Here is a 24,964-nt window from a genome sequence, read left to right on the forward strand (position 1 = left end):
CCTAATAAAAATAAAAAAAAACTATCAGATCTCTCATAGGCCTACACGGTAGGCCTACGCTAGCACGGTAACAATCTATGATATTTACAAGTAGGGGGCCTATGCCTGAGAAAAATAAAATGACTAGCAAAGAGAAGGACTTTGGCAACGCCTTATGCCATAGCTTGACTGTGCATTTTCACTTTCATTTGATACAATTAATCTGCTGCGTAGGAAATCGAATGAGTGCCACCTATAGGTGCAGTACCAGTGTGTGAGTTAACTGACATTATGGCTACTTTGGTTTTTTGTTTGCTTGTGACATCTCGCCGATGATAAATAAGGCGTTATGCGAAATTTCTAATTAGAATGTGCCTCTAAAAGCCTCCTTGCTAGTCATGCTTAAAGTGGAGCATTGCGCCAAAGACTGCTGCACCAAGGGTAAAGTCAAAGAATGGCTTTTCTGTAGGGCATTGTGTCAGCAGCAGAAACCTGTCTTGTCATGTCATGGGTGGTGTCACTGAGCTACAGAAGACAGTAGAAGATTACAGTCAGCTTCATAGGATTTGAACGAGAATCCAGGCAATACATCAATATCTTATTCTCTAACAACTCCAAAGCCATCAAAACCCTCGATGTGTATTATTCAACAAATTTTCTTGTATGCTTTATAAGTAGACGTTCATGTACTGTATACTTTACCGTACACTTTATTAACTGTATTTTGTACCATATGTACCATTGCACTTTGTATTATTTTTCAATAAAAAATAATAATAAAGAAACATTACAGTGAGGAAGTCAATGACGTATGACAGAAAGAAGTGTCATCTGACCGCATCTGACTAGGGAGGGCGGAAGAGAGAGCACAGTCCAGTTTGGTTGTTTACAATTGTCGAAATTTAGAAAAACCGCCTAATTGTTCATTCCTTGCGAAAAATGGCCACCACAATCAGCACGCAGCGTGGACAGGTATGTTTATTTTATTGTATTTCAACCCATGAACCTGCTCAGGAAACGGCATGTCAATAATTACACGTAAGCTTACACAAACGTTAACTCAGCTAACATTAGTTAGCTATCGATAGCTGGCAAGGAAACCACTAACGTCAAATGCCAGTTTCCTAGCTAGCATTGCCAGATACGCTATTCAAGCCCCGTCAGATGCGTCATATACAACTGTTTAGCAACTCATCAAAGCAATTCCCTGAAAGAGTCGTCAGTTTTGTAGCAGTCAAAATTACGAAGTAGCAAGAGGGTTTGGCTAGTGAGTGGTCAGAGCCCGTCTATTAGACACTCTAATCTCGGCTAGCTTGCTAAATGGATAGCTGCATTAGCTTATCAAGTGATTTGTCGGTCTGGCTTGCCGTTCAATAACTTGTTAGTTAAAACTACGTTCTTATATTTAGAACATATTGACAGATCAGGTAGAAGCTGTTGGGTCCATCGAACGCGCTCAAAATGATTTTCCTTTAGCTTATGCTATACATGTTTGGGGTTTTGAAGAAAACTCAATTAAACCCCACCTTGATTCAGCTACTAGTTACGATGTCTAATGTTGTTTTCCGAACAGTAGGTAGTTTGAGACTAGTGAGCTGATGGTTAATGTATAGTTTTAGTAATATTGTCAGTGGTGGAGGTTGAATTTGGCATCTGAATCAGCCGGTTGCCCTAAATCAAACGTATGTTTTCTTCTGATTGTTGTAACGTTACTCCAAATCTCTCTTCATGTTTTTAAGGCCATGAATACTTGTTGCTTGACATGACTTCTAAAGAGTTTGCTTGAAATCTGTTATGTACACACACTTAGAAGATTTGGTGGCTTGATTTAGAAAGTGCAACCAGGGTTCCCGGTATAGCCTGTATTAGGCTTTGACCCGTGGTGTCAGTATTTCTGCCACACAGTTCCAGCAGCTTTAAATCCCATTTAACATAGACAGAGCATATGAAAGCATGGTGGGGCTCTTTCATAAAATTGAATTTACTGAAATATGTTATATTAGTTTGTGTGTGTGATTTTATCAGTGATTCAAAATATGCTTGTTGTTGTGAGGGTAAATGGTTACTTGAGGTGGGTGATGGGTGTACTGCGTTTTGTGCATTGCACTGGCCTACAATGGTAGCTATCTTGTTTTTTTTTTTTTTTTTTGCTTTTTTCCTTTGAGAAAGTATGTACCTGCCATGTAAGCCTAGTGCGGTGCACTGTTTTTAAGCTGATTAGCTGCATTAGTAGATGTTGTGTTTCTCTCTACTATCCTAGGTATTGCTGTGTTGTACAATACAAACAGACTGTGTGAGAGGACAGAACACGTGTGAAATGATGATCTTGTCTGTGTATAAAAATCTATGTTCCTGCGAGAAAGATTATGTGTAGTGGGTACCAACAGTGCCCCACTCCTCCTGCTTGAGAAGAGGAGAGTGATATAGCCTCAGGGTGACTTCTGAAGTGTTCTCATCTACAATAATAATGAACTATGTAGAAGCAGAGAAGTTGAGTTAACTTTGCCTAATCCATTGTTTTGATTTCATCTCCTGTGTAGGTGTACATAGGGGAGTTGCCTCAGGACTTCCTGCGGATCACTCCCACCCAGCAGCAGCAGCAGGTGCAGCTGGACGCTCAGGCAGCCCAGCAGCTGCAGTACACTGGCTCCATCGGTACTGTAGGCCGCCTCAGCATCACTGTAGTACAGGTGTGTTTTTGTGTGTGTGTGTGTGTGTGTGTGTGTGTGTGTGTGTTTAAGTCAAGGATTATAACTTCCTTGTTACTGTTGTGTGAGTGTGTATGATTTCAACTTATAAAGTTAAGTTATATAGTGTACACAGACCTATGAATTTTTCATTGATAAATTGTTGTGTGTTACAAAGTTTGAGTCCATTCACTCAATCTGTGTGTCTTGTGTTTTTGCCAGGCTAAGCTTGCTAAGAACTATGGAATGACGAGGATGGATCCGTACTGCCGAATCCGCCTGGGCTTTGCTGTTTACGAGACACCCACAGCACACAACGGGGCGAAGAACCCACGATGGAATAAAGTCATTCAGTGTACTGTTCCTCCGGGAGTGGACTCTTTCTATCTAGAGATCTTTGATGAGGTGAGAAGGGGGATTTTTACAGACATGTTCACATACTATAATGAAAAATAGTTTTTTTAAAAGTCATAATTGATGATGTGATTAAGCAGTTATTTGTTGAACCAGCAAGCATTCAGTCACACAGTTATAGAATATTCATCCATCTCCATATTCTAGCGGGCATTCTCAATGGACGACCGTATCGCTTGGACGCATGTGACCATCCCTGAGGGCCTGAGAGAGGGCAGTGTGGTGGACGAGTGGTTCCCCCTGAGCGGGAGACAGGGAGACGACAAGGAGGGCATGATCAACCTGGTCATGTCATTCGCTGTGAGTGTACATACATGTGTTAAAACAGCCATAAGTGCAGGCACTCCCTGATCTCACCCTGTTCTTCTATGGATCATGAACTAATTATTAATATTAGTATACATACTCTGATCATAGTTCACTTCGTCTGGACTACTGGCCGACTTTTATACTTGCTTTTTCAGTAGGCTTATGTATTGATGGGTTGGGCAGCCCAAGATAAATAGGGTACTGCTATTGTGATGTAACACTGATATACTATGCAATCATAGGTTTGAGCTGTTTAATTCAGACCTGTTTTTAAAACAGAGTTTAAAAAGTGTGGTGAGAGTGTTTACTCTCAGTTGCCCGTGGATGTGTGTTCATCTGAAGAGTTAAAGTCTGAATGTGTTTGTGCTGCTTGTCTCTCCTTTTCCTGTCTCTAGTCCATGCCTGCTGGCATGATGATGCCATCCCAGCCTGTGGTGCTCATGCCCACAGTCTACCAGCAGGGAGTGGGCTACGTGCCAATCACAGGTGAGTTACTGATACACACACACACACACATACACACACACATATACAGCCAGAAATGCACTTTCACCTCACGTATATCTTTTTTGGGCAACCACACAAACATACCCATGTACACCATGTATTAATTTTATATGTACATTACCAGATGTCAATTAGACTTAAATAGACTGAAGTAGTCCATATGCAAATATAAATGCACATGTGTCTTGCCCTAAGTGTCTTGCCCTTCACTGTTTGTCCCCCAGGTGTGCCCACCGTCTACAACCAGGGGGTGGTGCCCATGGGGATGCCAGCGGTGTCGGCGCCCGCGCCCCAGAGCACCCCGTGCAGCGCGGAGGAGCTGAAGGCCCTGCAGGACATGTTCCCCAACATCGACCCTCAGGTGATCCGCACGGTGCTGGAGGCCCAGAGGGGCAACCGAGAGGCCGCCATCAACTCCCTGCTGCAGATGACTGAGGAGCTGTGAGGACGAGGTAAAGGCTGGCGACGAGGAGAGGAACGGAGAGAGGGAGGGGGTGCAACAGGAAGAAGGAAGGAGATCTGACTGCCGGCTGCTATACTGCTTGTGCAGCAGGATCATCAACCACCGATGCAGGAAGAGCAGCTGCAGACAGACAGACAGACTCGGGGCTGGGCTCTGGATGCTCAAAATGCAGTCAGTTCAGGGAATGGGATGAAATGCAGTTTTCATTACATCAGCCCAAGTACCCCTTGACATTCTTAAGGTGTTTTTGCTTTGGTGAGCTTTTTCAACTTGAACTTAATTGAAGGCAAACTAACTACAGGGTTCGTGGAAAGCCTGGCGAGGTATTCGTCTGGACTTTTATCACCTGTTTGATATACTGGAACTGGGCAAGATCCCAAACTGGAAATTGTGTGTTCAATTTGGTAAACTGAGCATTTGTCCAATCTACTATTTGAAATTATATGTTCTGAAAGCCAGAAGGAAAAACAGTGTAGTAGTGTAGCCATGTGTGGCTACTTCTCCTTGCTGCCTCTAGTGAGTCAACCCTGTCTACCTGCATGATCCGATTGTATTTAGTGCATTCCCTGAACTGCCTGCATTTAGGCATTCGAGCTCAGCCCTGCTTGGCAGAAGCCTGTAAATATACACACCCAGAACACAGGAGACTTCAACCACCACACTTCACCACCACCACCACCGTAAACACACAATTGTAATCCAGACTACTATTCACCAGTAGTGAGCACTACTCACGACTGCTCATAAACTCCAGATAGTGTAACCAACTTTTTTCATTAGGTCCAGTTGACGTGTTCGATATATAGGCATTGCATATGAAATGCAGATACAGCCCACCTTGGAAGAGATTATAACGCCTTTCTTTACAGAAGATCTAGACACACTGTGGTTTTTGTGTTTCAGAGTGCTGATTTGATTACTTTTATTGGAGTTTGGCTAAGAAGCAAGTCATGTTGGTCTGTTTCAAATTATTATCTGTCTGATATAGATAGACGGTGGATACCGGTATGTAGATTGATCCATTTGATGAAGACTTCTTGTCCTTGAAATGGTAGGCTAGCACTGGCACAGTTTTCAAGCTGACTTCATTCTTTTGAAATATTTTTTTTTTTTGGTGAATGCCCCCTTGTGGTTGGCAGACAAATTGCAAGATGATTACTCTCAGAAACCTTCCGCATCAGCAATCAGAATCAGTGTATTCTTTAGGAGGGCATGACTGGCTGTTTGTCAATGTAATGTAAGATTAAGCATGACTAGCAGTGTCCAGTGCATCCTGAAATTATTAGCCGCTACAGACAGCTAGATGAATACTAGTTTCCATTAGTATTGCTAGCCACCTATAGGTGTTGGTTGAGTGCTCCTTTCCCCTGCGTGTCTTGTATATTAGTATTTCCCCATACCTATGCTTGTGCATGAGAGTATGGTGGGGGTATCTGTGCATTCTGTAGTAATGCATTTCTCTCTTTCCTCTCTCTGTGTGTGTATGTGTGTGCGCGTTTGATACATGCTGATTATATGTATAAATATAGTTCTATATATTTAAAGGATTATAATTTATTTTGAGATGATTACCAGTTTTGGTCTGTGTGGGTGGGTGTATGTGTGTTCATGCTCACTATTTTGTGTATGTGTGAAGAGTGGTTCTGTATCAGCTAATTTATGGGAGATGTGCAAAAATAATCGCCTAAGACGGCCAATGATGTCATTTCCGGGCTCACCCATGAGTGTGTATGTAGTGGCCATAGTGTGATTCTTCTGTCTTATGGCTTGTGCTCCGCAGTGATCTCTCCCTCAGTGTCGCTGTGTTGTGGCTGTGTGCAAGGCCAAGGGGCTGCCTCCATTTCCCCTGACTTTCAAGAGCTTTATCATTCATGCACCAATGTGTATAAGTGTGCAAGGCCTACAAACACACACACACACACACACACACACACACACACTTGTACTCACTGACAAGATATGATATTATCGCAGTTCGCCAAAGGTTCTATTTTAACAATGTATTGATGTTGTATATCTGCTGTTTCTCCCGTAATGCGCATGTGTTTTCATTTCAGCGGAAATACTCAGTGTCTATCATAACCATTTTTACCATTTTTGCCATATCCCTAACTTGCCATGTGTTTGAAGCCAATAAGAAGCCGACACAATTGGGCCATCATATAATTATCCAGTCAAGTTACAAAATTCTATCCCTATAAAGCTACCTTAATGTTTTAATTGATCAAATACCCTTTGACAGTTAAATGAAAGAAAGAATCCACATGTCACTCTTCTTGCTCTGTTATTACTTAAATCGGTTGTGAAATATGATTGATTTCTAGATCTGTCTATTATATAGCAGAAAAAGATATTTCAGCGGCGGAATCTATATAATACCTCTGTGGGTTTATTTTAAGATACTTTAGGCATTCAGATAGCCAATGAACAATGTGCATTTTAGTATTAATTTATATTTTCACCACCAATAAACCTCTAACATTTATGAGCTACTGTAAATTAATTTTTTGTCACTATACTGTCTGTATTCTACATTGTCTCTGTTTTGTATAGAGAACTAGATTAATGTTTAATGATCAATCGGCATTGGGCCTTCAGTAGAAAGGGCATTTCTCTCCATTCCCATACCTTACACATATTTATAGTGGGCAACAAATCTTCAATACCTCTTTTCATTTAAAAGGAGAGTTGCAAAAGCATCCATGACAAGTGATTCAAAACCGCATTTGAGAAATAATGATTCATATAATGATTGGAAGCAGAGATTCGAAATCAAAAGCTAAAAATAACAACTTTAGTTGTTATTTGTTGTAGTTTGGTTATCTGCTCAACACTTGTCACTGTTCTGGATTTTAAAGGTTCGCAGACAGTATCCAGTGCTTCTCATTTCTCCTCATGGCTTAAGTCCACACATTAAATCCCACCACATTTATGCACAAATATGCCTGGAGCACTTTGAACAGAGATATTTACCGGTTTCAAACATTGTAACAGACGAATAGATCTGATGTACGAGAACTTAAAGTCTGGCTGTTGGAAGACTATTTGTATGTTGTATGAGTAAACACCTGAGAGCCGACTGATCTTGTTTGGCTGTCTGCATAGCCTTTTCCACTGGCTGTTCTCACAGCGATTCTTCAGGTTGTGAGAGTGACTTCAGGTTGTCTTGGACTCCTCATGGTCCCGGAGTCCTTGCAAGAGCTGTGAGCAGGAGTTTTTTTTTTTCTTTCTTTTTTTTTTTTGGTGATTAGGAGTGTGACTGCACTGATTTTTCAGTAGAGTAGTGCAACGCTGAGCTCTAGTCATCTCTTAAAGCATCACTTCATTCTCGTAGCAGTCCAGGTTTTTGTCTGTCAGGGTGGAATGTACTGAATGCCATTAGCACTTTCACAACTCGTGTGTCAGAAATCTAGCTTTCTGTTATTTCCTTTTGGTGTTACAAATTATATGATCAATCAATAAAAGGAAAATTATGATCTTATCTAACTTGTCGTTTGTGTTTATTTAACGTAACTATAGGAATTGGAGATAAACACTGGTTGTTTCCTTACACATATTCTAGGTTATACCTAGAGAAACCGGAAGGATGTTGGTTACTTAGGACTGTTTTGAATTCTTATTAATGTCTGCTTTGTCTACCTCGGATCAGTGTTTTCTCAACCCTTCTAAAAAAATGTTTAGATATACTTGCCTTATTTATATGATGCCTCTTACCATATTTGATGCAGACTGCTTTGTTCTCGTCTTTGTGCTCATTTTTGCCTTTTCAGTTTGTATTTGAAAGGTCATATTGAGAATGTTTGTATTCTATGTGTATCAAGTGTATTCTATGTTCAATATGCTTGTGCTTTATTACTCAGTAAGGTGTGAATAATAATTAAGTCTGTTACTAGAAATATAGTTATATTTTTTCATTTCAGTAAATAATTAAAATGTGTTTACATCATGACATTTTCCTTCAAATACATTCATATCCATGTCTTTTAAACATGTGATTATTAAGGTGAGATTGAATAATATATACATAGCCTACTATATGTGCATATAACAAAAATCCAGAATGTGTGGAAATACAATAATAATGGCTTCAGAAGGCTGTAGCAGTTTTTGTTTGACAGAATTTCTTCATTAACGCCATGGTAACTCCCTAGATGCCAACACTGAAAAGGTAAAAAAAAAAGTTGTTTGTCAAGACTTGAGGCCCAGCACTCCATCACAGACTTGAAAACAGTTGACATCTGCAGTATGATATTGATATTATGGAGAGAGCTTATGTTCTCAGCAGTGTCTCAGATGTATGTTCAACCATCATAGATGCTTACCTAATGGTTTTTTTAAGCTACGTGCGTCTCCCAGAATCTCTCTGGCTGTGAGGGGGGTTTGAGACCCTGAGGAGAATAGTCCAGAATCTTCTAAACAAAGAGGGGGGGTACAAGGTTGCTTATTTGACATATATGTACTATGCATTATATTCAGATTGTTCAGTCAACTTGTTTGTTTTTTTTGCTCGGATAGAATGCAGTAAGATTGTTTGGCCACTAGATGGATTCAGAAACTTGTTATTATTCCATGATTTTTTTCTGTCATAGAAAGTGCCTCATTATCATAGGCTTCACCATAGTCACATGAACATAATAATACAATGAATGAAAGAACATATTTAACTCAAACTGACTGTGTGTAAACATAGCTTTTAATGAACAGCAAAATCTAATGTAGTACCTGAATCTGTGTCAGTGTCCAGCACCATCTGGGAGACATTGATGAGCTCGGACTCAGCCTGAAGATCTGTCTGCTGGCTGGACGCGCTGGCTGGAACTCCCGTCTGCTGGATGAACTGCTGAAGGTTACACTGCCTCAGCTCCTTATTCAGCTCATCCAGCTCCAGGTCCTTCGCCTGTACACGCGCACACAGGTTAATACACTGGACATTATGACTGGAGATTCCTATATAAAACACACTGTTTGCACAATGTTACTCACTTTTATGTTAATTGTATGCCTGAGTTAAGCTGAGCTAAGTATGTGTTAATATTTGCTTAGCCTTTCCTTTGAGAACAATGTGTTTTTTTTTGTTTCTCTGGACTCTGTTTTCATTACAATCAATGCAAGAGCACAAGAGACTCCTTGACTGAGCACCCATGGATGATGTAATAACAATCACGAAATACACTCCGTGCTCCGTGCTGTTGCCGGGAAAGTGTGAATGAATGGCATTTCATCATATCTTTGATCCAAGTATGACTACTAGAAAATCCTGTGGTTAAATGGACAACCACGGCCACCAAACAATACAGTTCCTATGAAAGTCTTTGTAAAACAGATGGTTTAACTCATCCTGACATTGATGACAGAGTGGTGGTAAAGAACACTGGCATATGAAGGGCGATGTCCTGTTTACTTTGGACCCATGCTTAGCTTAGTCATCCTCTCCACTGCTAACTGAGTCATCATGCTAATGAACTCTGAACTCACGACTGATTGTTTACAATGTTAACACACCACAGTACAGGGCCTGAGCTAAGTGTGCCTTGTTGTGGTGGTGGACTGACGACTGGCTTGGACAGGTGACGTAAGTGCAACATCAAATGATCTTCCTGTCCTTAAAACACTGTTTGCTTAAGGCTTGAGTGTTCACTTTCAACTGTTTGTGGTGTATTGAGCTTTGGGAGAGGGCCAATGAAGCAGCAAAAATGGAAAGTCACACTGTATTGGATTAAAGCATAGGTTACCATATTAATTACTGCATGTAAGAAAGAAGATAAGGATCATCATGTTTCTTCTTGGTTCAGTAATAAACATCATAAGGTAATGAAAGGGCCGACCAGTGTTCATTCTAATTGTGTATCTATGTATGTATGTATCGGTTGATTGCAAAAGTAACAACAAATGACCTATCTAGTAGGTAAGAGTCTATCTTGATTCCTGAGTGATATTATACTGAGGGTTTATGTCATGACATGAGAGGTCACTGGACCCACCCAAGGTCAGAATTGTTGTCCCTCACCTGCAGCATCCTGTAAGCAGTCTCCAGCTCCTGTTCCGTGTCACTCAGCGAGCTCCGCAGCTCGGCCTCCTGCCTCTGCCTCCTCTCCAGCTCTGCGCGCACCGTCTCCAGGGAGTCCTGCGGGACCTCCACCTGCCTGAGTCCGTTCCTCTGGCCCCCCTGCTGCAGCTCCTGGAGATCCCTCTCCAGAGTCCCGACCTGGCCGTCGCTGTCCGAGAGCCTCTGGGCGTGCTCCTCCAGCAGCCGCCCGAGCTGCTCCGCCTCCCTGAGCAACGCCTCCTCCCGCTCCACCTCGGCCGCCAGCTCCACCTCCCAGTGGCCGGTGTGGGCGAGCTCCGCCTTGTTCTGCCTCATCGCCTCCTCCAGTCGGTCAAGCTCCTCCAGCAAGTGCGGCGGGAGGACTGGGGGAGGGGGCTGCTCCCACGTCCACACCTCCTGCTGCACAGAGTCCAGCTGCTCATCCAGGGCACGGAGCTCGGCCTGCTGCTGGAGAACTTGCCGGAACAGCTCCTCTTTGGAGGGGAGGGCCGGCGAGGAAGACGTGGCAGGAGGAGGAGGAACTGGGGAGGGGGAAGGGGACTTGGAAAGAGACGGGGACGGGGACACCCCTCGGAGCTCCGGGGAGTCTCTGGGAGGCTTCTTAAAGTGCTTGGGCTTTGTGTGCGGGGCGCTGGAGGGGCCCAGGTTGAAGGTGAGGGCCTTCTTGGGCTCCCTGCGTGTCGGGGCTTCCGTGTGGGGGTGTTTGGGGAGTGGGAGGGAGAGGAGGGAAGTGGTGCGGTCAGGCGGGGGTGGGGGTCTGCTGCTAATGCTGCTGTCACTGCTGCTGCCACTGGGGCCAGTGCGGCGGAGGATAAACTGGACCTCGTTGCCCAGCTGACCCAGTTTGGCAAGAGTCTGTAGCGGTCGCTCGTCAGCCAGCAGCTGCCTCTCAGTTTCTCGCAGTTTCTGCACCAGGACATACCGACCTGTCTGACCTGTCAATCACACCAGTAAAGTTATTCCTCAGCCATAAAACACTTACACTGATTTACTGATCGGCCAACACCATTTGTTTATGACAGTTTATTTATTTTTACAGCTTTTACTTCATTCTAAATAACTCAAACAGTAACTCATGGCACAAGTTCACTGCAGTTCATTCATACCTTCCAGTGTCACTAGGATTGTAAATTTACTAGGAAAGACCAATCAGAAGAAAGAAGAGTGGGAAGCATAAATTGAAGAGTAGGAACTGTGCTTACCTATGGCCTGAGCAAGTGCAATGACCACCTGTTGACAGGTGGTGTCTTCAGATAAGCCACACACCACCCTTAATACGCCATCCACCCACACCTTGAGCTCCATGCTTGGTTGTGGGCCTCACCTACCCAGCTCTGTCGTAGAACCTATAGGCCTCACTGTGCACGTGTGCTGGGCCTTGGCTCACTGTTGCGTAATTTTCTGGGCCTCACAGTGGACATAGACTGGACCTCATGGCTTTGTCACAGAGACGGGGAAATGATGTGGAGTGGCATCACATGGCAGTTCATGTAGTATGCTGTAGGGAAGATAAGGTAGGCCTACATTTTAGCATCCAAATGTTAGCAAATTTTAGCATTAAAATAAATGTATGTATACAAAAGACAGAACACCCCTTCCAAAATGTGTAATGACAACCCCACAATACCAGATGTTCACAATACCACATGGGGATCACATCAGCCAAGCGGCAGGTTTCCTATTGTTCTCTATGGTTCGGCAGCGGAACAATGGCAGCGCTGGCGTAACGCTATAGCGTTGAACAAGCTGAGCGTTGAACTTGGTTCAACTTTCAAAGCGCAACGCGAGCGTATTCAATTGTCAGTTTAGGCAAACCGTTTGTGTTGCTTAGGAACGAGACAGAACTTATGGTCTGAGCGTTATGCTGAGCTTTACGCTTGCCGCTGGCCAATGTGATCCCCACCTTATTCTGAGAAATATGATGGCCGCATTGTCGTTTGGTGTAATTCATTGTTATTATTGGTGTTTATTTGCTGTGTTTTTGTCTGTATTCCACTGATAATGAGAACATGTACTGTAGGAAATGTGTGTTTTTTTTGTTGCCTCATTCCTTTTGGCTAGGCCTTCAGATGGTGTCATGTGCATGTAGCTTTACAGTAAGCAAACAGAGCAAACAGGAGAGGACTGAGGGGAAGCCTAGAGTGTGTCGACAGTGAGGTATGGTGTGTGGTTTGGGCTTAGGCTGTAGGCAAGATGGACCAGAGGATATATTGTGCTGTACTAAACTAAGAAACAGAGGAGAGAGTTAAAAGGTTTCTGATGAAGCATGTGCCTCCTCTCATAGAAATAACCACCATCACTCATAGTCCTCCTGGTTGAAACACTTCCATGGGACGCAACTGGTAAAATCCTCCTAAAATATAGCTAGTATTTTCCCAATTACTTTTCTACAGCAACACAATAGATAGCCAGCCATCCAGTCAGTCTATATAACACACACATTCCAGAAGTATTCAGTATCCATGAAACCAAAACCAACCATGACATAGAACAGTGGTGTTCTTTGTTACATCCACACTGTCCAGCTGAGTTTGTGCCACCCTTATCAATGGACATATACAAGATTTGAACCACTAAACTCAATACAAGTCAGATGACAAAAAAATAAAAACACATATACACAAGACACTAACAACAAAGAAACATAATTATAATAGCAATAGCTACCTACTGTATGTTCACCACACAACATAACATCCAACTCTGTTACTGGACTTAATACTATGCATCTGTGTCCTGATAGTACCTGTTGATTGATGTCAGAAAAAAAAAGCTTAAAGGAGACACCAGAAAAGCCTTTAGTCCCTAAAATCTGTTACAATGTGGTGGTCACTACTATCCGGCCACAAGAAGATCTTTTACATCAGCACAAGACACAAAAGATCCATTCTGTGTAAAGGCATCTACAGAAGCAATTTTCATTTAGCATTTGCCCCAATTAGGCTACGCTCTTGTCAGTCATCTGATTCTCATGACCATGTAATTTAACACTATGTTTAACCAGTGAAGTTACAGGTCCAGTTGTAAGCCTGTAAGGTTGACATGAGAATGACCTCCTTCCACCAAGGAAGTAAACACATCATTAATTTCCTCATGTGACAGAGAAGCTCCCAAAACATATAATTCCCCTGTGAAATATTTTGTTTTGCTAGGCTATCAGTACTCCAGTATTACTGCCAGGAGCATTGTGCCCATGAAGCTAGATGGGCACATGCCTATACCCAGACTTTAGTTTAGTTTTAAAGTCTTTAGATATGACACATTTAAGACAATTATGTCATTATTTTGTTTTCTATCTCCGCTCACTCTAATTGTGCCCATAAATGTTAGCTTGCATAACACCCATGATTACTAATACAGGTTCTTGACCTGACCATGAGCTCTCTGATTGTCCCTTAAAAACGGCTGGGACTATCCTGGCCACTTCACCCCACTAAATGAGAGCTGACATACTACAAATAAATGAATGAGTGTGACACCCTGTCATCATTCCCATATTCCCGAGCCCAGAGACAAAGGTCTCAGTCACATCTACATAATGAGCTGGCAATACTGCTGTATGGGAATACTTGTTTTTCCAAGAAGGTTATATTATGTGTAATTAGACTGATATGAGTTGCCAAAATACTTCCACCAGCTCACCTGTCATTCACTGAACAGAACATTACATACTTCATGAGGTACCGGAATTGCGAAAAACATGTGTGTGTATAATAGCAGCCTGGGGCAATCAACCAATATATACATTTCTATGGTGGTAGTCACAGTGCAAACACACACACACACACACACATATTCACACATGCCAGTGTGTTCAAACAATGAACAATAGACTGCTTTAGAAATGGAAAACAATGTCTTGCCTCTTCATATTTTATATCAGTGGTTCTCAAATTGACACCCCATTTCCCCCACTGCGGCTTAGCTTGACTTATTCGTCAGCTATAGCTAGCTGATGAATGTGGAGAAATATTAGTTACACACCTGCCTGAAAGCACAGGATAGTGGACCTGGTCACAACTTCAGAGAATATAAAATGCTTGCTTAATTGTTACGGTTATGAGGGGGTCCTCGGAAAATGTTCTCCCCAAAAAGGGTCCTTGGAATTAAAAACATTGAGACATTGAACATTAAAAACCCCTGTATTCTATTAAAGGCAAATGCAACATACCTTAAACAAGTGAAGCAAGTGGGAATACTAATATAATCAAAGTAATTATTATTTTTCTGTTGACTAAATAATCCTCAACATTTAACAAAATTTAGCATCATATGATCCCTGACTAAGCTGTTCCTTATTTGCCAAAGAAATCATATTAATGAACACCCTGATAAAAAATGTGACTTACTGAACAAAACACTTATCAATACAATATCTTTTGACAAACAGGAAAAAACTGTTGTCACCACAAGCCTGAATTACAGCATCTAAGAGGAATTTGAATAATTTGAATAATCCCTGAAACCTACCGACATATGAGCTGCTTTAAAACACATCCGCACACCATATACCTTTAAGCTGTGTCAATAGCTAACCTTAGGTAAACATTTACAGTCATCACCCACTGGGTATTTCACAAGAGTAAACTTCCATCCACATAACCATACCAGTATCTCAACCCTCTGCTGCACAACATAAGGGGCAAGAGCTGCCTCAGAGTTCAGAATCATTTTGTGCTGCAATACTGAATGAAGACCGATTTTGGCCTATTCTATCTATGCTATCTATACATATCATGTGTGTGTGTGTGTATGTGTGTGTGTGTGTGTTGTGTGTGTGTGTGTGTGTGTGTGTGTGTGTGTGTGTGTGTGTGTGTGTGTGTGTGTGTGCATGCGCACATCTGATATAGTAAAACAGGAGCAAGGGATATCTCCAACAAAGGGCAAAGGGCATATGAAGCACATACTGCCATGAGGTTTCTCAGATCCATTTTGTCAGCTCCATTTACTAATCTGCTCTTCAGTGTAAAACAACTGTCCTACCCTGCAGATGTCCAGATAAATATCAGAATATCCTTCTCAGATCTCAATATCAAAAGTCCTGTCACTGAATAGCCATTCTTAGGTTGGGTTTAAGGTTTCTCCTTGAATTGAAATGCCAGTATTTACATTTAACCCTCAAAAAACAGGGATAGCGTTATAGAACTTAATATGTCACATGAAAAACCTTAATACATATAATTCCCAAAATCTTGTTTTTATGCATCTTACAGTAACCTCATGAAAATGGCTCAGTGTGTAACAGCTGCTCAGCTGAAGTAATCACCTGCCTGGTATAGGCATCAGACGATATGTATACACACTGCTTCATCTTGGCAGTATTGTTCAGCAGTCTCATCACCATAGCCTACCGTACTAAACACTAATATATCAAAATATAATGATGTGAACAATCACACTACAACTCCTTTTCATCTCAACTGTTGCTATTGCAAAACATCAAAATAACAACATACTGTGTACTTTTTCCATGTCAACAATTCAGAAATAAGTTAGGATTATTCAAAATAGAAAAGATCAATGACTTACTGTCCTACTAGGAGGATATGATAAGTCGAGTTTGAATGTTCTCAATGTTCACAGTGGGGCATATTGCTTTAGTCCATTCCAATTGAAAATAAAAGTAACAACACCTTGGACCGCCAAATTTCTTTGCCTCGCTTTTGCTGTGAGCTGATGAAGAGTTCTTCTCTTCTCTAAAGAGCTTCTACACTTTTAGAGTCCAACTGAGATTTGCACTGACAGACCCACACATTCACTTTGTGTTTTGCTGACTTTGAATGTGGAACCGGATAAACAGGTTCACACATTAACCCTACCTAAAAAGACCTATTACGCTGGCCTGACAGTGTGTGTGTGTGTGTGTGTGTGTGTGTGTGTGTGTGCGGGTGTACTTGCGTCTGTGTCTAGGTATGACCTCAGGATAGATTTATGAGGACACATTTCATCAAATAATAAAGACACTTCTAAGATCTCACATCTTGTGTTGCATTGTTGTGTTGTTCAGAAGGAATCTGTTGCCAAAGGACAAGACTGTATGACCTTGCTGTGAATCTACAAATTATTTATTGGCACACAGCATACACTAAAGCTTATTTTTCCCCAAGTAGTTGACAAGAAAAATTACTGTGAGGGAATTTATTGTTTTGAAGTCAACTCATTAAAGATGAAAAGATCAAAACCCTTTCCTCAAACAACAAGCAATCCATTGCTTTAGGCTGAGGTAATTGAGTTGGAGTAACTACACTAAAACAATTCAACAGACCCCTGACCCTGTTGGAAATACTTTTGTCACTGCCTGTCCAGTGGCCGGAGGCAGGGGCTTTGAGTTGGGTGATAAAGCAGGAAGTGCATTGCAGACGTGGAGGGGCAGAACCAGCAGTGTAGAGAGTGGACGGCTTCTCACACGAGTATCAGCTTTCAGCCGGACCAGCCGAGCTGCGTCAGGCTGATACTGTCCCATCAGCCAATGACCCGACGCCGCAAGCCAGTCTGCCACATTCCTCTTTTGTGTGCAGAGGACAGAATCAGAGCTCTCTCTCTCTCTCTCTCTCTCTCTCTCTCTCTCTCTCTCTCTCTCTCTTCCCCTCTGTGCTCACAATAGAAAAAAGGAGAGTAGAACGGCAAGTTTTGGTATGCAGAGTTTCAGGTACCTCCATCTCATACCTTTCGCAGGGGAGTGTCACTCACACACACACACACATAGAGGAAACACATGAAAGATAGCCTACATTGTTTACCCATGACATGGAAATCCACTGATATGAAGCTAGTTTCATTTGGAGTACGTCCAATTAAACAGTGTCCACGGTCACACATTAACTATACAAAGCGTGCTGTTTTCAAATGAAAACATGTTTGAATATGAGTCCCCCCCCCCCTGTGTTTACATTCACAGGTGTTCACATTCCTCTGCATTCCCAGTAACATGACCCAGAGGTCTGTTTTGCCATCTTAAGAAGGCCACTGACATTTCTTGTTTGTGCAATACTCTTTATCTACCCATGGAATCAGCATGGGGAAATACTAAATAGATAGATAGATAGATAGATAATATCTGCAATGCTAGCGTTTTGTGTCATATCCTCTGCAAATTCCCCTTTCTACAAGAAAAGGTAATAGGGTGAGTGGTTAAAGAAACACAGGATGTCTGACGTATAAATTCAATTATTCTTTCATAAGTTTTAACAGAAAAGATATTGTCATTTTCAAATGAAGTAATATTGTGAGTGAAACACTTGACGCTATTATCCTGTCATACATTGACTCTAAATATGCAATATTAGAGAGCAGCAATCTGACCTACTTTTTGACCTACACAAGGAGTACATTAGGAGGTTAACTGTTCTTTTTTAAAAAACGCATTAGATCATTTGAGTTCTAATCTGAATGTCAGAGCGCCAATGAGGTTTGAACAGCTGTGCAGAGATTTGAAAAAGTCAAACCTTCAAAGACATTCATCTCAAATTTGACCTGAGAATGTCACCATTATCTGCTATCAATATAACAATACTCTAAAACAATGATTTAGCGGAAGAAAGAACTTCTCGTGTCATGCATGGTTTATGGCGCTGTGGTTCCTCATTGATTTTCCTGATATTGAAAACCCGAGTTGACAGACTTGCTCATAAATACGTCACTATGCCCACAAGCCAACAGCCTGAGCTTACAGACACCCCTTTTACAAAAAATAAACAGACAGACTTCCAACACATGATCTAAACTGAATCCATATAGTTTTTTCTGCATGCCTTCATTCTGACCACAGAGTTCTGCTGTGTGAGAGGATGGTACAGTATGACTATGAGAGCCAAACCTACATACACACACACACACACACACACACACACACACACTCACACTCACACTCACACACACACACACACACACACACACACACACACACACACACACACACACACACACACACATAGTAAATGATAGTACAGTGGAGGAGGTTGATGTACAACTTTGAACAATTTCTGCTTTAAAGCCACAACAGGTGTAGTCATGGGAGAGAGAGATGAAGTTAAATGATTGATCCCCTGTAATGCCATAAAATTCTGTTCTCACCTTTTTAATGAATGTTCTGTGTCCTCTGTCCTGGTTGTCCGTCAGCACACTCAAAGTAAAGTTCAGACACTAACAGCTGTGAACCTGCACGTTCAATGGTGCATTTCTGAGTGTCAAAGTGGTGAATAGCTGTTCCTGTCTTAGCGTCCACACCACCTATATCACTAGTACATGTCCTGAGGCAAAAGCTCTCTCTCTCCCCTTCTTTCTCTCTCTCTCCTTTTCTCTGTCTGACCCACGAACACACACCTGTCTGCTCCACAGTCATGACTCCACCTTGCTGCATTGTAAAAGCTGGGTTGTCTCCTCCCTTTTTTGCCCTCTTTTTTCTCTCTCTCTCTCTCTCTCTCTCTCTCTCTCTAGTGGACATGTTTAAAACTTTAGTGGAAGCAAGATGTTGATACATTGTAGCTTTTAAAAGTCGTTTTAAAGTAGTCTTTAAAAGTCTCTCTCTCTCTCTCTCTCTCTCTCTCTCTCACACATACTGTTAGCATCACTGATAACCATAATTCACTGTTAAAAGTTACACCTCTACATTGTCTCTGATGGACAACAGGTTTAACATTCACCAGGTTTTAACAACACCAAGGCAGAAATCCTGAGATTAGTCACCTACAGGCACACAATTGTTTACTAACAACAAACACATGCAAATGCAAATGCATTTCTATACATACCCACAGTCTCTCTCTCCCTGGCGTTGTCTATCTCTATATCTATCCCAAAGATTTACTCACAGATTAACCACATGAATGTATGTGAATACTGAGGTATAAATGCATGTTTGACATTATATTTGTCACACTGCTATCCACAAGCAAAACATGCATATTCACGCAGTTTGACACATGCTCTTATACACAGAATGGAAATGTAATGGATGTAAGGGAATGAAAACAGATTTTGTATTTTGGTAGATGACTGAAGACCAGTACACACACTACTCCATAAACCATCACAAATTAAATATTTTCTGTGTTTTACATGCTCAAGATCAATGCAATGGCTCCATAGTAGACTACAGTTCAGTCTGGAAGAACTTCTGATCACAGGGAAAATTTAGAGAGCAATGCAATATTAAATTACATATTGAAAGACAGGACATTGTGTCTTTATGGAGGAGAGATGTAACGCACACCAAGATGAGGTGCTGGCTACCGGTGTGTAGGCTATATCTAAAGTAAGAGAAGGTGCCGCACACTCAGAGTCAATAAAAAAACGTTTAATAGGCGATAACGTTTCGGCCTACAAGGCCTTCATCAGATGGCGCAGGACCTTGTGTCTTCCCACTATATTATGAACTCTATACTTATTCTGTGACTCTCCATAACTACATGAAAATTACATGATTTCATGATCACTAACGAATGAGAAAATGTTTCTCAGAAATGTTTAATGGTTGAAACAAACTTCATAATTTTCATTAAGCAAAAGAGATGATGCATTGACTCACCCTCCTTGGGTTGCATTGAGGACCATCACAGTAGGAAAAAAAGAGAGTGAAGAGGTAAAAAGAGGAGTGTGTTAGATGAAACAGACTGGGATGTGACTGAGTAACTGAGAGGATGAGGAAAAGAGGGCTTGGGAGAGGGGAGCTGGCTCCTCGTGTCTCCTTGGAGACAAATGCTTTTTCAAAAGGAGCAGCCAATGACAAACAGAATTGTGTTCACACACAAAAGGTCATGTGATCAAGCTGCTGTCTCTCACCTACAGAAAACAAGCGTAGTGGAAAGAGGAGAGAAAGAGAGAAAGAGAGAGAGAGAGAGAGAGAGAGAGAGAGAGAGAGAGGGGGGGAGAGGGAGAGTGTGTATGAGGAAAAAGAGAACATTTAAATATATTATGTAAGTAACATTATTGAGTATGGTAAATATATCTCAACCAATGAATCGGTTAATTGTCACTATTAAAGGGAAACTCTGTCATGAGCTCTCTCTCTGCCTGGTAACACACGCTGATTGAAGTCTGACCTCCACCTGTTCCTGCTCTGCTCTGCTCTGCCTCACCCTCGTTACCTACCAGCTGCACTGCATTCACCACTCATCATGCCCTGTATATAAAGCCTTGCTTTTCAGTCCACACTTGTCAGATCGTCTGCAACCAGCACCAGTTACCTGCCTGTTTTGGAAAACGCCTCTGACTCTTTGCCTGTGATCCCGGACCCGCCGACTACTTCTGTGTTCTCCAGCCCCGGTAATCTTGGCCTGCCTTCCGTCCCTCTTCTACTGAATACCGCCTAGTCCTTGACTGTACTGCTGCTTCGTTTCAATTGCTGTTGTGTGTGTGTTTCCCCAGGACTTCCCGGATCATCCAGCTCCTGCCATCGCTGTTAGGCTACTGGGGAACACACACACACGCAGACTCTTGGAACTCCTGTACCCCGAACCCCTGAAACCCCTTAACCCCCAACCCTTAAACTTTTGAACGTGACTCTTTTGTTGTCCTCGTCCTGTTTGGTGTCTGACAAACTCAAACAACAACCTAGGGTCTATTTTTGATAACAAGTTTACATTTTTGTGTGGGACCTAAATAACATCAGTTGGTGCAGTTTTAAGTAAGACCGGAATATGCATTTACAACTGAATAGCATATAGCCATAGCCATCAAAGTGTATTGCTTTTAAGCCATAAAAAAGCTTTTAAGCTTAAAAAGTCATCTATGCTACTATGCAGACAAACTGAAGTATGTTTAAAGAAATGGAATTCGACAATATTGCAGTCAGTGCATTACCTTATATTCTTCAGGTTGCCGTCATCTTGTGAGGAGGCAGTCTGTACGTGAAATGAAAATAAATGAATCAGATGAAGGACAAAACCTCAATGTTTACATTTTCTTGTTTACTTACTCCTCTATAATACATATATTTGGGCTTTGGGAAACTCTGAGATATTTCAACATTTTATGACATTTTAAAGACCGAACAACTAATCAATTAAACGTGAAATTAATCTAAAATGATGGGCAGATTCATCAGCTTATGAAAATAATTGTCAGTTGCAACCCTAATAATAAATCAAATTACTTATTACTTTTACCATTCGCCATCGGCATCATGAATTAAAGCAACATGTAGTTATTTTACCTTGAAATAATGGCTTCAAACTCTATTTGATGCCACAGTTATAAGGAGAATGGATAGAATTTACATTCCTTACTGGTAAAGGGGTACCCAGTACATTGAAAATTGACTGAGAGGAATTCCTTGTTTTACTTTAAACATTTTTGGTAAAGGGTTAACAAAGGGTTAACCTCAACTCTCTTGTTCTCAAACAAACATACCAGTGATTTAAAACCTGATTCTGTCTCCAGGTGTAGTGACCCTGGGTAAGGCTAGCTTTAAAACCAGACAGAATATAGATAGATAGATAGATACTTTATTGATCCCAGGGGAAATTCAATACTTTATTGATCCCCAGGGGACATTCATACATATGCTTTAAAGAGCCATGACCCATACATACAGTAAGTAGCTTGCAGCTTCCGTCTTCACCAACACACTGGCTGAGGTTATGTGGAGTTGGAAGAACATCCTAAGTGGCTCCTATAATGAATATAATGTGGTATGCCATCCATAGCTCTCTCCAGCTGATCTCCCTTTTCTCAACACCATGCCAGTTCATCGATTGTCCTTGTTTCGCTCAAGACACCACTGTTAAATGCCTGGCTTGCTCTTTTTTGTTCAAAAACAAAGCTGGTTACAACTGTCTCTTCTCTTGAGCTGTGTAGACTTACCCCATGCTTTCCAACTGGTACCAAGACCAAACTCTGCTCTTCCATTCTACACCTGCCCAATATTGTTCCCTATGCTGCAGTGCACCTTGAGCATGCTAAACTGCTTCCCCTGGATTCCACTTCAAAAACCCAACAGTAATCACCACAATTTCAGCTTACCAGGCAAGAAGGTTCTATCGATGGAATGGATAGCCTCAACAATGAATTCTCTAAGACAGGGGTTCTTTTTTGACAGGTGACCCTATTTTGATGTCTCAAAACGTTGGGGACCCCAATCATTCAAATGTTGAGAGAGCTAGCGCAACTCATCTCTGCTGTAACATCCAGACGAGAGCGGTACATTGATTTTCCCCAAATGTCTGGATGTTTTGCTATTTTGTTTAGAACAAATCAAACATAATTCAGTCAATCACACATCTCATGCAGGCTGTCTAAGTTTATTTTTACTTAGCTAGATTGTAATGAAGTATCCATTACATAACATGGATATCATAGGGGTTTTAATATTATTATTTTATTTATGTATATTTTAATGTAATGTACTGGTCAATTGTGTAAATGTAAATCAGGTTTCTAGGCCAAGTATACTTGCGTATACAAGGAATTTGGTTTCTGCATTTATCCCATCTGTGAATTAGTTAACACACAGATCACACAGTGAACATAAAGTGAGGTGAAGCACACACTCACCCAGAGCAGTGAGCTGCCTTGCTACAGAGGCGCTCTGGGAGCAGTGAGGGGTTAGGTGCCTTGCTCAGGTGCACTTCAGCCGTTCCTAGCCGTTCCAAGCCCGAAGCCCTAACCAGTAGGCCACGACTGCCACGATACCCAGTATGTCAGCTGACCCCAATTGAATGTCAGGCGACCCCACATGGGGTCCCGACCCCAAGGTTGGGAAACGATGCCCTAAGCTCAAAGACCTGTCCTCAGTCACTCTGTGGAATTGTGCCACCTGCCTTAACAGCATCAATATGAAGCTTCTTCCACCTGTTTAATTGGAACACTTCTGCATATGCTAAGTTTCTCCTTTATCCGTGCCCATGTCAGGCTGTCATTGAACTTGGATAACAAACGACAGGTACATGGAGCTGTTGTTGTCAGCGCTGTCATGTCATCTATATAGGCTTGAATAGGAATAGTAATAGCTGAAATTCCTTCCACAAAACAGTCCTTGCAAGCTCGGAGAGATCTCAAGGACATGAATATGCTGCCCCCTACTGGCACCAACAAATTACTTCAATACAACCATCTGATGGACTCAAAACAGCCTTGGATAAATGTTCAGGAAATAATTAGCAGACAGCCTCCCCATAATATGGAACCCTGGAGGAGTATACCCAGAGAATGTGTGCTCATTTAACTAAAAAATGCTCCCATTTTACTAGATTGTGCTTTCAATTTAGTAAATCATGAGTACTTTTTACTATATAGTGCGCTCATTTTACTAAATAATGCACTCATTTTACTAAATTGTGCACAATTATTAAAACAAGCACTCACCCCTGGGGATCAATAAAGTATCTATCTATCTCTATCTATCTATCTATCTATCTAAATTGAGCACAATCTAAATGAGACCACAATTTAGTAAGATGTGTGCACAATTCAGTAAAACTAGCACATTCTTTCGATACACAAAAAAAATTCTTGCAGACACACCTCCCGGGGGTCTGTTCCATATAATTAAGAAGCAGCTGATTATACTTTATCTACATTTTCCCTTTCTATCACAGAACAGCTTTACATTAGCCTGACGAGCCAGACCCACATTAAAATGTAGGGTCTGGGCACTCACCGTTCGCAGTGCTCAGTCCGAGGGGCGGGATAATCGGTTGTCTTTCAAATTTCCTCTGCACGCAGTCCCATGGTTTCCCACCAGCGGAGCTAGTTGGCTAGTTCAAACTTTTGCCAACTTAATAAAAGCTTAACTCGTGTCACACTGTTCGCCAACAGCAACATTATCTTATTTGTTTTCAAGTAGCAGGGATTTCAAGCCAAACCGTTGCAACTCTGCCATCAATCATTATGTTAAGCCCGCCTAACAACTCTATACACGATTTGATTGGCCTGATAGAAGTTTAATTTTTCGAGCTCACAAGCCAACGGAGAGTTGCTAGACTAGCCCCGCTAGGGTGCGTCTAGATTTCTAGGCTAGCTTTACATTTCACAGTGAGACTTTCTCGCTCGATGGTGTTTTAAACCCCCACCGTCGACTTCAAAGCAACGCTGTGACTGTCGACTTCAAGGCAACTAACCCTTACCTTAACCCTAACCCTTGCCTAACCCTAGTTAGGCTGCCTAGAAGATGACGTTGGGGCCTGAAAACACCAAAAGGCGACTTTCTCTCCAGGCCATTTGTTTCGCATGTCCCAGTATTTGTTTTATACCCATGTGTTATATAAGTGGTGTCTTGTAATCAGGAATGAATGCCAGGATGCACTGTTTCAGATGTTTTTTTCTCCCCTGGCATTCCCTGGAGTGGTAGAAAGTGGTCCTCAACAACTTAAGTATGTCAACTATTGCATTACCTACTGTATCAATGTTATACCCCATTTCCACTGCAGAATAGTCTAGACAGTAGTTAATTCTATGACATTTGAATTTGTTACTTTTAGATAAACTCCTCTAAATATAATTGATTGTTTCTAATTGATTAAATATGGTCGCATTTGTGAATAATGTTTTCTCAAAGTCGTAGGCAGAAAGACAGTATAGTCACGGGCCTGTGCGCCACACTTTCACTGTTGATGAGTTTGG

General features: G+C 41.7%; 2 protein-coding genes across 9 annotated transcripts; one reads left to right on the forward strand and one right to left on the reverse strand.

The window, feature by feature from the left end:
* The first annotated feature begins 855 nt into the window (after nt 1–855).
* Nucleotides 856–7,840, forward strand: LOC125307117 (toll interacting protein). Its single transcript, XM_048262912.1, has 6 exons — nt 856–951; nt 2,520–2,669; nt 2,889–3,071; nt 3,228–3,380; nt 3,785–3,875; nt 4,121–7,840. Exons 1-6 carry the CDS (start codon nt 919–921, stop codon nt 4,339–4,341), a joined length of 831 nt encoding a protein of 276 aa, XP_048118869.1. The 5' UTR covers nt 856–918; the 3' UTR covers nt 4,342–7,840.
* A 405-nt stretch (nt 7,841–8,245) lies between these two features.
* rassf7b (Ras association domain family member 7b) lies at nt 8,246–19,954 on the reverse strand. Of its 8 annotated transcripts, none has more exons than XM_048262909.1 (6): nt 19,932–19,954; nt 11,608–11,903; nt 10,367–11,340; nt 9,082–9,256; nt 8,682–8,771; nt 8,246–8,519 (listed from the first exon to the last, which is right to left on the reverse strand). In XM_048262909.1, the coding sequence occupies exons 2-6, from the start codon at nt 11,708–11,710 to the stop codon at nt 8,488–8,490; spliced, it is 1,374 nt and encodes a 457-aa protein (XP_048118866.1). In that variant the 5' UTR covers nt 11,711–11,903; nt 19,932–19,954; the 3' UTR covers nt 8,246–8,487. The 8 variants fall into 8 exon arrangements, with proteins under 8 accessions (XP_048118866.1, XP_048118862.1, XP_048118863.1 ...); XM_048262905.1 differs by lacking the exon at nt 19,932–19,954 and adding an exon at nt 18,479–18,717; XM_048262906.1 differs by lacking the exon at nt 19,932–19,954 and adding an exon at nt 15,935–16,149.
* Nucleotides 19,955–24,964: the final 5,010 nt, after the last annotated feature.

The sequence above is a fragment of the Alosa alosa genome, chromosome 14 (assembly GCF_017589495.1).
Source record: "Alosa alosa isolate M-15738 ecotype Scorff River chromosome 14, AALO_Geno_1.1, whole genome shotgun sequence".
Taxonomy (NCBI): domain Eukaryota; kingdom Metazoa; phylum Chordata; class Actinopteri; order Clupeiformes; family Clupeidae; genus Alosa; species Alosa alosa.

Coding starts and splice junctions, on each gene's coding strand:
- LOC125307117 (XM_048262912.1), top strand. CDS start 919: ATGGCCACCACAATCAGCACGCAGCGTGGACAG. Junction 952..2,519: donor TCAGCACGCAGCGTGGACAG/GTATGTTTATTT, acceptor TCTCCTGTGTAG/GTGTACATAGGGGAGTTGCC. Junction 3,381..3,784: donor ACCTGGTCATGTCATTCGCT/GTGAGTGTACAT, acceptor TCCTGTCTCTAG/TCCATGCCTGCTGGCATGAT.
- rassf7b (XM_048262909.1), bottom strand. CDS start 11,710: ATGGAGCTCAAGGTGTGGGTGGATGGCGTATTAAGGGTGGTGTGTGGC. Junction 11,341..11,607: donor TGCACTTGCTCAGGCCATAG/GTAAGCACAGTT, acceptor TGTGATTGACAG/GTCAGACAGGTCGGTATGTC. Junction 8,520..8,681: donor TAGCTTAAAAAAACCATTAG/GTAAGCATCTAT, acceptor TTACCTTTTCAG/TGTTGGCATCTAGGGAGTTA.